At 41.6% G+C, this 13,454-nt stretch overlaps 1 protein-coding gene across 1 annotated transcript in view; it reads left to right on the top strand.

Annotated features, from left to right (window-relative positions):
• Nucleotides 1–13,454, top strand: part of LOC306699215 (protein kinase C-binding protein NELL1-like) — a gene marked incomplete at both ends in the record, with an annotated part of 218,421 nt that overhangs the window by 41,590 nt on the left and 163,377 nt on the right. The window contains 1 exon segment of the mRNA XM_079163758.1: nucleotides 3,878–4,048. Within this exon segment, the coding sequence (XP_079019884.1) occupies nucleotides 3,878–4,048 (171 nt within the window).

The raw sequence follows: 13,454 nt of genomic DNA, 5'->3' as shown, positions 1-13,454 counted from the left end.
AATCCGTCACATTTTGACACCTCTTTGTTGCTTTGTGCTCATTCACAGACTGTTTCCAGTGCGGCGGCAGTAGCACAGTTTCCTATCGCATTCTAATCATGGAGGAGTCTCTCTCTACCACTGCAGAGCCAACACTTTCTGTTGTCTTTGATATGCTAACATGCATTTTTGTGTTCTGTGAAAGCCGTGGATGCTTACATTAGGGGTCCGTTAGATCCACGCTATGGCCATTAGTAAGAAAAAAAATAGCTTGGTTGTGAAAGGATCAGCAGTGAAAAGAAAGCCTTTAAAATGGTGATGAGGCCCATTGTTTTTATTTTCCGCACAGAAACAGATATGTCATTTATTTAGTGTCCGTCGGGCAACACAATTTGTTACAAATGGACTGCATGCCAATACATTATTCCCCTTCATTAAATGTGCTGTAATGGAAGGGGGGTTACAATAGCTACCACTAAATGCTTCATAAAGTAAACGCTCGCTGTGAGGTGGAGTTAATGCCTTTGATGATTATTTCATGAGTCAAATCAGGATAACGGTGTTTCTGCTCGTCCAGTGATTTCAGGCCTCTCGAAGCCCCGAGGAGGCTCCCATCAGTGGAAGAGGCGAAGCTGGAGAGCTCTCGTGTTCACTTTACTCCTCGTTTCGAGGCAAATGACTCCTCTCCAGCTGACAAGTCTGAGCGTCTCCGTCTCCTGCAGCACGGTCCAGACGAGCTGTCGGCTTCTGTGCCCGGCGCAGCCACAGAGTGATGTATTCATTTAATTTCAGAGTGATGACATGCTGCACAGAGACGGACGAGCTGGCCAGCCCCCCCCCCCCCTCTCTCTCTCTCTCACTCTCTCACTTTCTCACACATACACACATACAAGTGTGAGTAAGCGAGCGGCCAAAGCTTGACGCATGCAAACGCAATTTAATGTTGTAGAAAAACACTTCCCTGTGTTGCCAGTTAATCTACTGTGTGATAATTGTTTTAGTAATAACACAGCCTTCTGTGTGGGGGGCTGATGGGCCATCATTAGCTCTGTGGAAAGGTTTGAACTCAGTTATCTGAGCCCCTCTCCCCTAATTTCTTTTCTTGGTTACAGCAATTCATTTATAAATATTAATTTCCGTTAGGTAGGAGACATGGCTACTGCTTCTATTAACGTACATACATACAGGGATTCGGAGCTTATGAAAACAATTAAACGTGAAAATCTTGTTTTCAAATATGAGGAATTACATTACATATGCCATATAACATATTTCTCTTGTAAAACGTGTGTGTGTGTATATATATATATATATATATATATATTTATAAAAAAAAATATATATAAGCTTAAATTCTAAACAACTTCTTCAACTATGACCTACTGTGCTTGCCGTAGTTAAGTGGGCACAGTTTCTCTGTGCAGTGAGGGATTAAAAGCAACACTTGGTTTTAATTAAGGGGTTTAGATAATCTGTTGCTTGGCTTGTTTACAGCAACTGTCTAAATGTTCATCTGCTTGTTTCCCCATTGGACTCGCATTCACAGATCACAGCGATTACTGTGGTGAACACAATGTTATCAGATAGAAACGTCTCATATTCAGAGGCTGCACTGTAGTGCTTACATCATCACTTCATGTCGCAAAGGCCATCAATTCAAATGTGTACCTGGTCGGTGTGAGCTTTATATCTCAACATCTCATCCTAAATTGCATTTAGTGTTTTGTTTGTTTTGAGTTCTTCTTAGTTTCATTCATTTTCCAAACAGAAAGTTGGAAAAATCTGCCTCCTCTCAGCCTCCATTGATATTCTCTGGTGGGTCTACTCTCCCTTTCCATAAATATGCATGAGAGCTGTTGAGCTTTGGTATTGGATGGGCTTGATCCCTGTGTGTATGTGTGTGAGCCTGTGCGTTTTTGTGTCTGAATACATTGGAATAGGCTAGCTTTGGGTTATGTATCGGGGAGCTGTGTCACATGCACTGCTCTTAGCGTGTGAATGTGTGTGAGGGGCCAGGGGCTTCCAGTGTCGGGGTCATTCTCAGCCGCAGGGAAGCTGAAATGTCACGACTGGCTGCCCGCGGCTCTCGGGCTGCCGCTGCCTCTAGCGGGCTGGCTCTTAATTTAGGTGGCTGATGAGGGCGGAGTGCAGAGCGCACGTGGTGCTGAGACGAGCTGCAGGTCCAACGCCTGCATCACACCACCAAGTGAGGGGGGGAGGTGAAACCATGTCCTTGAAGTGGAAAATACCAGTACTGTCCTTTTTCAAGAAGTAGAAGACTTCAAGGGTTTTGACTATGCAAATCCACATCATTTTGGACCATTATCATTACTGTAGATGACGCCCAAAAAGCTATGAGACAATTATTTTATTATTTACACATAACACAGCAGTCATCGGAGCATTTGATTCCTCTTGAAATATTGACCTTGTAAAATCATACTAAATCCAAAGAGCAGGTTCAGAAAACATTTGACGGGAGTTTCATTTATCATACTTCATTAATATTTGACCAAAAATGTAATGAACCCTTGTTCTCCCACTTCCTCCCCCGTGCCTCCCCTGTGATATGTTCGTATGGCCGATAATGACCGAGAACTTGACATGGAGAGGGTAGAACAGAGTACCAGCCGCTTGTTAGGAGTGCTGGTACTGTGTGCCAGTGAGCAGCAGCTCACTTCAAGCACTCAGTGAAGCTGAGACAGAAATATCTTTCTTTTTTTTCTTTTTGGTTCGACAAGCTGTCATTCATCTTTTCACACAAAGCTGACACTGAGCAATCATCTTAGTAGCTGTTTGATAAAACGTATAATTCACTGTCACGTAAACACACATTGCTATTGTTTGTTAGCTGGACAGTGAACTAACCGTGTGTGTGTTCAGGGGTCAGGATGAGTGTTTTTTTTAAAAATAAATATATCATTAAATCATTGTAGTCTATATGACTGTGGTTTCTCATGGACCATAGCTGGAATGATGTTCTCTGCAAGATTGAATGATATTTAATTTTCAGTTTAATGACAATTTCTTTTGTGTAAATATGTTTTTCTTCCGCAAAGCATGAGGTTGGGTATTTTGGCTGTATAGTCCGTCCAAAAGTCTGGCTCCGATTTATGAGATTTGTTATCAGTATTTACAGTTTGGGGATACCAATGTTTTGTCCAATCCGGTCACAATTTGCCCTCAATTATAACTTTTGTAGACATTTTTGGAATCCGAATGACCTGCTGATCTCTTCTGTAGGGCAACTGTGTGTCCAAATATGGTCCGACTGGTTCACTTACATTTTGATGGTGGGCTATCGGGTTTTTAGACATTTGCTCATGTTGTAAATACATTTTTCACTAAGAGCTTAATAACATATAGCCCATATAATGTCATTAGTGAAGTCTTCAGCAGAGTTTTAATGTGTCATGTAGGTAAATATTTAGTTTAAAATGAATGAAAATGAATGAAAATACTAGAATATGCCAGTTTCAAATCATCAGATGACATCATCAGATTGCTTGTTTGAAATTGAGCTTATGTTGAAAACATTTTTCTTTTTGTTTTACATTTTCTTTTTTATGCAAAGGTTAATTCTATGGTATTGTTTCAGTATCCGTATTGAGATACTTTAGGTAGTTATGGTATCAGGACAACACTACATTGCACCAAATCTCTGATGTCTGATGTCTCTCCATATACAAGGCACCAGACAGGCCTGTTTTTCCATGTGAGCCAGTTGAAACATGTTGTACATCTTCCATCCAATATAATTCACTAACCTGCTTTGTACAAGACCTCGTGGATGTAGTGCTGACTGTTTTCCACCAGTTTAGATATTCCTCCACCCTGACCAGAGACCTTGTCCGGTAAAGGTCTCTCTCCCTCTCTGACCTCCTCTTTTCCTCTGCAGTTACTTTGAGCTGGAGAGCAGCGGGGTGAGAGAGGAGATCCGCTACCACTACCGCTTCAAAGGCAAACCGCGCTCCGAGTCCTTCCCCTACCGCCTCGCTGACGGCCAGTGGCACAAGATCGCCCTCACCATCAGCGCCACCCACCTACTGCTGCACGTCGACTGTAACAGGTAACACACACACACACACACACACACACACACACACACACCTTTATGTCACAAGTGGCGATTTATTTCCACCGTGCTCCTTTTGAAGTGACGCATCTAATGAGCTGTCTGTGTTCATCACGGTAAATATTTGTTCTCTACTGTCTCAGCGCAGATGACAGGCCGTTAACGGGGCCGACAAGGAAACATCCAAGGACAAATTAACACATACACTCACACAGCAGTTTACAAGAAATATATAGCCGGGAGGATGTGTGTTCGGCTCACACTGTTCCATAATCAAGTGGAAGGTAACAATGACATAATCGCCTCATCGATTGGGTAGTGAAGGGCCTTTTTCGAAAGGAGCACTCAGTCAGAGCTGATCTATAAACATGCACTTCAGCTGTGACAATCCTTCTCAATCCTCACACTCCCTCCTGAGAGCCAGGAAGGCATCACTTGTTCTTTTAGTCGTCTTCAACACAGTCGCTAGACAGACGCGCACGTGAACCAGCGGTGTAAATTGAGGCTGAGCTCCGTTACCCCTCGCTGATGAAAAGCTGTATGATTCACGGGGGGGACTGCGTTGTAGTATTGATTCTTCCCAGGCACCCATTATTCCCATCAGGCTGGTGGTTTGTCGATTAATTATCGTTGCAGTGAAGATAAAAGAGAGTATCGGCGTGTTATTGGGGAGACAGATCAAAACGTAATTGGATTGAAATTGGAATCAAAACATTTTGCTCGCTTACAGTGCTGTGGGTGAGACCCGAGTTAATTAAGACATGGTTGGATCAAATGGTTTGGTTTATGCTGCATTCACATGAAATCCGGCAGATAGTAGACGGCAAATGGGATTTCATATTAGTGGATGAGAGCAGGATTTCAAAATAAGGCGAGGCCCGCGGAGAATAACGGCAATGTTACGTAACTCCCTCACACCGGAGGAAGCTGTTTAAGTTTGCAATAAAATATTATCAGAAAGCTGCATTTTAAAGTTACATGCATTGCTAGAATAACTGCATAAAATAGGACACGGAATCATTTTATTTAATATATTTCATGCCATTACCATAGCAACATATCGCCACGTGTGTTCTGTCGGTCGTCTACCATCTGATTCCGTGTGAATGCAGCATTAGCGCTGTTTATCATCTGCTGTTTGAAGGGGAGCTGATTCTAAATCCTACCTGAGAGGAATGCTTCACTCACAAAGGGACCATTTGTATAACAATTACTCTCCTCGAAGAAAACTTTGTTATCCTCGCACGCCTCCACGGCGAAGGGAGAATGGATATTGATATTGAGATGCATTTGTTTGGGAAGTACCCAGCATATGACTGGATCGATTAGACTTGGATGAATACTGCATAAGTTGAGTGAGAGTTTGTCAACAGATGTTTTGGTATAGCTCTGGTGTTGTTCATGGCCCCCATTTATTTCGATTCATCAAGACTTATCTTTATTTTGTGTTTCCCATTTGCCATGGAGGCATGCAAGGAAAACAAAGTTTTCTTCAAGAAACAAAGTGAGTAATTGATACACAAATGGTTATTGTGTGGGAGAATCTACTGTCTGACCAATAGATACTGTATCTTCCATTACCAGAACTTATCCACGATATAGCACTACTGTGCGTCAGGGCCCAGTAATGAATATATGCAATACAGCTCGCATTGGGCAACATCACACACTGGCTCCATCTTTGAACTTCTGCCCTCTGTTAAAACGCAGCTGACCGCAATCAGAATGCTAACATACCAGCGGCTCTGTTAATGAATAGAAACGTCTCCCTCAAGTATTTTATGATAGAAATGCCATTAAAACACTTCCCCTACCTGCTGACAAGCGTATTTAAACCTCTCCTCGCTAATTAAGCATATTTTAACATTCAGAATGTATTCAAGAAAAGATCAAATTAAATGAAAATTAAGGAACAAGCAGCTGCTAAACCAATTAAAACATGACTCACCAGTCTGCCTTGATCTGGGGGGAACGGATGACAATAAACATTCAAACTTCAAAAGTTTTACTAGAGAATAACTATACAAAGCACAGCTATGGCCTGTGAGTATATATATATGTATAAATATATAACATACTGTGATATGTGTCTCAGAGTCTCAGTGTGGATCTGTTGTGGCAGGAAGGTTTGGACAGAATCTCTCAAACAGCAGAAGAAGAAGATCTTTATGCAGAGCTGCTCTATGAAGCTTTTCTCCGGAGGCCAAAGTGCGAGAGGTGAACGTGAGCATCACCCTGGTTACCAAGCACCTCCCACCATAGGTGCAGAAAGGTCAACCAGCTCATCTGCAGCCGCTCTCGGCTCTAATCACATGTTTTCCTCAATGCACTTCACCATGACCTGCAGCAGCACCAGCTGACACCACCTGCTGGCAAATCAGTTTCAACATGGCCTTCAAGGTAGCAATCGCAGCTCATGATACCTGTCAGCCGAGAAACAACACAGCACTTTAGGCTGATGTGATCCCCCCAAGGCGTTATCTCTGAATCCATGGTGAAACTCTGCAGCTGTCGTATCAAACCGTTGTGTTTGTTTGGGCAAAACTAATTTAAATTATAGCCGCAGCAGTGAGCCAGGGACTGGGGTTTTGAGGAAGAAGAAGAAGAAGAAGAAGAAGATGAAAGAAGGGAGACAAATCAGAAATACAGGAGAATCCATCAACGGAACTGTCTGGACCATAACTATTATTAAATCTTGAAGTTGCGTGTCTCTAATCCACACGGCACAATAACAAGTCATGCTCTGATAGCTCTATTTCCATTCAATAGCTTACATTGGGATATGATTCAAAATACTGCCAGAAATTGTATTTTTGAGCTATGTTATGAAATCTACCAGACTACATTTCATTTTAATGCATGGGAAGGAAGATTTCCTCTGAATAATATTAATATTAGCATCCACTAAAACAATAGGGGCCTGCAGCAGAACTTCCTGAATTACAGAAAAAAACCAGCAGCTTGTTTATCCAGCATATTTATTCAGTTTGGCACTTCCCTCATAGCATTTGACTTGTCACTAAAAGGGCAATGACCTCTGCATCATTGGCTCAAATCCTTTACCATCACAAGTGTTTGTTATTTACAGGAACCCAGCAAATGGTTAAGAAAAAGCCCCATTAATTCAAACTATATTTACTCTCATTTGATACAGACTTTTCAGAAGAATAGAATATGTGCATGTTTTTCATCATTAGTTCTCGAGCGATAAAGCTTGTAATTCGGTGCCTTTGCATGTCCAGAATTACCAATCAGACTTTCCCAGAGGATACTGATGAGTATAGTTTATATGAGGACTGGATTTAGGTTAGTTATAAAGAAAGGCAGTTGCCAGATTCTTTTTTTAATAAAATAAACGTTACTATTATTTGTGAGTTTTAGTGTGAGTGTGTTTCTTCACAAAGACCTTCTTCTTCAAGGTTCCTGAAAAAAAACAGTGCTGATGAATTCATCTCCTACAAATTTAGAATTTTCCCCTTAGATGTTCTCCAACTACTTTGTCAGCAACCAGGTAAATGTGGCTTTGATGACAACTTTGTACAAGGACGAAGTTTAAAAAAAGAAGGAATAGAAAATCTTTATCTGACCTGATCATCTCACTCCTGTTAAGTGTTGGGAATGATTTCTCAAAGCAAATTGGCTGCTCCATTACCGTTTCCATTTACAGCGATTATATTTTCACACTAAACAGCACTTTATTGATTTCAAGGCTCATTAGATATCCGTAATTATGAAAGGTTGCAGTGTATCCTCGCATCTTCATGTAGACTTTTACCAGGTTTTTGTGGCCTTGACAGCTCTTGCTTTATTGATGCCAATTTCACACTCGAACTGTGACATGTGACCCAGCTTGATGTGATAGGAGTAGACAAAAGTGACTAGAAAATGAAAGTTACTTCACCTACGGGTTTAAAGCAAAAGAAGAAAGACACAGCATCGAATATTGAAATGCAAAAGAAATGTAAAAGTTAAGAAGAGAGACATGAATACAGGATAGGAGGGCAAGATGGTTCATGATATGTATTTAAGATGATGAGTATTTAAGGTTCAGTCAAACGCAGTGCAATTAATTACATCATTGCTGTTGCATGATTAAAACGCACCAGGTCAACGTAGGCCAGTGGACCATTCATAATAACTACTGACATTAGTTGTTTGTGATGAACACATACTCTAATCTATCTTGTTTAGTCGCCTCCTAGTGCATTTAAGTTTACCCTGGTAAGCAGTGATGCAGTGTATATGTCTCAGGCTTTTATTGTGAAAGGTAAGAACGGAAGTATTAAAGCGGTATGCACTTGGAAGGTTTCCATGTATGTTTTTTACCAATTCTATATGGACAGGTGACACAAATAGATAAATAAATAGGACAAATGAAATAACAGTAAACATATGAACACTTTTACTTTACAATATTTTAAAAGCAATGCAACACATTCATTGAAATAATCAACGTTGTTTTTTCAAATTGGATAAATCGTTAAATGGAACATTTCCGATTTGTTCCTGTTAGCTAAAGACGAGAATTGGCAACATTATCCTCTATTTGACTGGCGTGATCCGTTTGGATATCCCTGCTACACCCGTCTGTGTCTTCTACACTGTTTGTTTGTTACAAGAAGCAAATCCCCTGGCTGTCTGCAGGACGACAGTTTTGAATTGAACTGCCATTTTGTTTGACAGCACCACAAGTGTCACTGTGCCAGAGTGGACTCTTACCTTGAGGTGAGCATTTGGTCTTAATCTCAAGGTGGATCAGAAATTTGAGAGTTCATGGAAATTCCCCTGTGTCGGTTTTCTCATCTCTCCTTGTCTGAGATCGATCGGAGGAAAACATCAGAGGTAAAGACATGTGGGCAACATGCTGAGGGAGCACAGAGAGGAAGTGTTGCCTTCAGCTGGGAGAAAGTCGGTCAATTTTACTTTGTAAAAAGGAAAGGCAGTCCACAATACAGTGAAGGGAAAATCTTCTATCTGCTCAAAAATAAGATTTATTATCAATAGCATCAATGTTACTATATGACAACTAACATACAGCAATGGCATGGTAATAGCAATAATGCCATATACATTACATTAAGATACCCATCATTCAAAAACCAAACACACCAATAACCTTAATGATCTCGATTAGAGGTGCATAGCTTTTATGTGGTTTGTTTGCTCAGTATGCATCGAGTTGTGGATGTTTAGGAACATCTCAATCATGTTGATTTTAAAGTTCATTCTTGAACTTGAGGGCAAAATTAACTTTGACGCTCAATAAAAGAAAATAATCCTATGTTAAATAATAGTTGCAGTCTTACTGAGGACATCAAGGGTCGGAGATGAGCTGGGGCCGGAGTTAAACGTCTTATTGTTGTAGATTTTACCGTCCTTCCTCTCAGTTTTGATAATCTCACCTCCTCGTTGCAGAGATTTTGGAGATAGGGTCAAAACATCTTACTATCCTGTCCATTAAGTCACGCAACACAAGCCTCCAGTCCGTCCTTTTAACAACTAAGTAAACCCTCCGGTGCCTCCGATCCATCATGTACATGATTTTGCACTTTGTGTGTGTGTGTGTGTGTGTGCTGGCTGGGCTGCTGTCCCAAAGGTTTAAGTGGAGCTTTTTGGAAATCTGTAGATTGCTCTAAAGTAAGCCCCCATGAGGCTGTGTTTATCAGACTTCAGTTTTATGAAATGTCTGCAGTGGGTGTTGTTACGGAAATGTCAACAAAAGGACCAAAATCTATCTGAAATAAAAAATAATAAGTGAAGCTTAAAATCTAGAATATATCAAGAAATGTTTACCTAAAGGTCCAGTTTGTAGGATTTAGGGAGATCTATTGGCATACATTTTATATGATATTCTATAACTATGTTGTCATTTGTGTAAAGTCACTCGAATAATCGAAGAATCCTTTTTTCTTTGTCAGGTAACAATGAGCAAACACTGGCTTAAAGGCCACTCTAGGTTCTCGGACACTGCTGTATCGTGAGGACAAAGTGCAGACAGTGGTACCTCCACCCGCCGTCTGAATTCCGTTGCCCCTAAAGTAGGCGAGGCGAAGGTCCTAGTAGGCACCACTGTTTTTCCACGGTTTTGCACTCGGCGGCTAGCTTGAGACTAGCTTGAGACTAGCTTCTATGTTTTGATAAGACCTGGTCTCACTTATGTACTAAAGTTACAGTTGACTTTGCATTTTGTTTATGAAGAGGACTTGTGACTGTACTGGACACTTAACTTGACTTATCTCGACGACTTGAGACTCGACTCTTGACCTGCCCTAAAAAAATGACAAACAGCTATAACTGTTAGCCTACCCAATGTAGGGAACTTGAACCAATGTTGACTTAACTTCGTGTGCCATACTGCATTCGAAACATCAACGGCACAAAGCTACTGCAGCAGACTGGTCCCGTCCCGCATTCGTTGCAATACCTACGCAAAATAATGCGCTTTAATTCGTAGATATCCCGCAAAATCTTTTCGTTAGTTATTCACGTAATCTTGAACGAGGATGTACATAAAGAGCACTAAATCATACACCGGGCGGGAGATGGATGGGTCCAGCAAACACCGATCTTTCAACCAGGAGACACTAGTTTGTTCCGCATGTGAAATAAGTCAATGTTGATGTTTTTGTCACGTAACTTTCGCACTTGAGTAACGGCACTTCCTTGGTTATTTTAACCTAGATGGAAGTTTATTTTGAAAAGACAGTATGCATGTAACGAGGAGAAATTGAGACATGTTGCATTTTTTTCGTAGGAAACCGCACGACAAATGAGGAGTAACTTTCTTTAGGATATCATACGTACCGTTGTATGAGGATACGCTGAGTGCGGTAATGCTTCCTCTACTGTGTTCTGCTCGGATCACCAGCTTGTAGTTATTCAGTAGTGACCTGAAAGTGAATGTTACACTAATGAGTCCAGATTGCTCACAGAGGAGCCAGTGTTAGGGCTGCCTGACCCCAGTGTTTCAGCTCTGGCACATCTAATAGTAGTTTCCTAATTTGACAGAAACTCGCCTGGTCTCCTGGACTCATCTTATCTAATAATCATCTAATAATACTCCGTCAGTAATTATGTGTCTTCTTCTCATTGATTAATGCGGTTTGCCTCATCAGCTCAGCTCAGATTATTCACAGGCATGATGTCTCTATTCTCCCTAATTAATGATCCGGATCACGGTTGCAATAAATAAATGTCCGTCCACAAATTTATTTCATCATACGTCTAGCAAAGCCGGGCTCCCTGTGTTGTTCCTTGACATTATTAAATGAGGAGTCTTTTGACTTCCTTACTCCATCCGTAAGCACTGGGTGGATGGTAGAGAAACACCTTGAAAAGGTCGCCAGTCAGAGGAGATGTTTTATGTATGAACACTCCACACATAATGGGCCTCAAATTTAATTGATCCATCTTGCCGTGAGGTGACAGTGGTATTAATTAAGTCAGGTTAGGAAGGTACATTAAGCTTAAAGGCTCAAGAAAGTCAGCCAACTATATAATCTAATTAGTAAATTATGTATTTAATTATTGCTTTTAGTGGCTAACTCCAAAAATATCTCCTGGCCAGTAAGCCACAAAGGACTTGAGCCTTGGGTGAGCTCCTCATGTGGGGCGCTATTTGTCTTTCGGAATATTGAAATCGACAAATTTCCACCGCTTGGTCTGAATTTGGATCCATCATTACAACATTCATGTTAAAAATATCCCCAGAGAAGCTGATTTGCAAAAAGTATCTCAGCCACAACATTTTTTCCAGTGCAAGGTGGATTTTCGCATCGCAAATGAAGGCGTCAATCAATCAGGTTGTGTGAACACTATATTGTACAAGAAAACAGAGGCTCCGTTGTCCGAATGGCAAACTTTACTCCTTTCAACCTTGACAAAGGCAGCGGATACCAGATTCACTCCTTGCGTTCTCACTTCACAATAAAAGCCTGTTGTAGAGCGTCTCTCGAGAAGGAAGCTCGGTAGAATAGCTGATAGTAGTTTAGGCTATACAATACTTTACCCCAAACAGACTATCTATTCAAAGCTTTCATTGAAAAAGTGCTGCAACTGTCGCAAATTCACATCCCTGCTGAAATTCATTCACACTTCTCTTAACGGGACTACTTTCGCTCACCAGCCGTATAATAAGTTACCTCAGTTGTTCAAGTGAGCGCATTTGTATAATCCGCTCTTGATTGAGGACTGACTAACTGACTGCTTACTGTAGATCAGTATTGTCAAGACATTTTTCTATTTGTCAACAACATACATTTGGGTGACAAACTTTGGTTTGAACTCTACAAAAGTCTCAGCGCGTATACTTCTCCACCGCGAGTCCGCTGATCCACCGATCCACCGTTTTGATTCCAGTTTTGCTGTTATAAAGGCTGGTTTGACCGGGCCCTAAGTCTGGGGTTAGAATACCTCAGCTTTGTTTTTTCCACTCCTCTACAAACAACTTCTGACAGTCACTGACATCCAGAGCAAAAACTGCTGTTTTTGCTCCTTATTGCGCTGTGAAAAACAGAACCTTACGACTCACGTCACCACATGAAAAATGAATTTTCTGTTTTGCTGCCGCAGCATTTTTGGGAGCATTTCGATGAACGGCCGAGACATTTAGAAATAATGAAATGTGTGGAATACAAAATGTTATTGCATTCAGATGTGTGGAGTGAGAAGCATGGCGGCAGTGCTTGGCCTCATACAGAGTCGATGACTTTTTCAGTCCTGTACTCCACCTGTCATTTTCAAATGCATTTCATTGGAACTACTTACTGTAGGTCATTTCTCTCCCACACACACACACACATTTGCGTGATTTTACCTACAGTGGTGCCACCGTCGAGCCCAGACAAGGTCGGACGCTCGCGTAACTGTAGTATGTAATTGCGATCTCCAATTTTTCCTAATTGAATTAGTGGCAAACACCCAGAACACACTCCCTCGTCACACACTCCAAGTCAGCTCTTTGTTTTGGACCTGAATAGCTAATCGCAGTAATGACATTGGCTCTGCCTGTCACTTCCAACCACGTGGTTGTCCCCTGTACATGCGGAAGGTCATTTCATGTGCAGACTGGCTGGTGTTTCCCTTTGGGGGCCCTTTGGGGGGCCTTTGATGCCCTCAGCGCTTCCAGCTCCTTCGTCGCTCCTGTGCTGCTTTTTATTCGGCATCCAGTTTAGCCAGGGCTCTGCTGCATGTGTGATCTTCAGATGTGGTTATGAAAGTCAACCTTCAAGCAGGGTTGAGTTGAAAGTAACTGGTTTCTTATCGTTGGCTCCTGCCTCTGGGGTGCAGCAAAGAAATGGGCTGGAGACAAAAGCAAACCCCTTGTCAAGATCTACTCAACCCCCCTGTTCACCTTTTCTGTTCTCTGCCTGCCAGGTCTCTCTCCCTCAGCGGACTGTAT

This window comes from Pholis gunnellus (assembly GCF_910591455.1).
Source record: "Pholis gunnellus genome assembly, chromosome: 1".
Lineage (NCBI taxonomy): Eukaryota > Metazoa > Chordata > Actinopteri > Perciformes > Pholidae > Pholis > Pholis gunnellus.
Note: the sequence above shows the minus strand (reverse complement) of the source record. Positions and strands in the feature narration are given on the sequence as shown.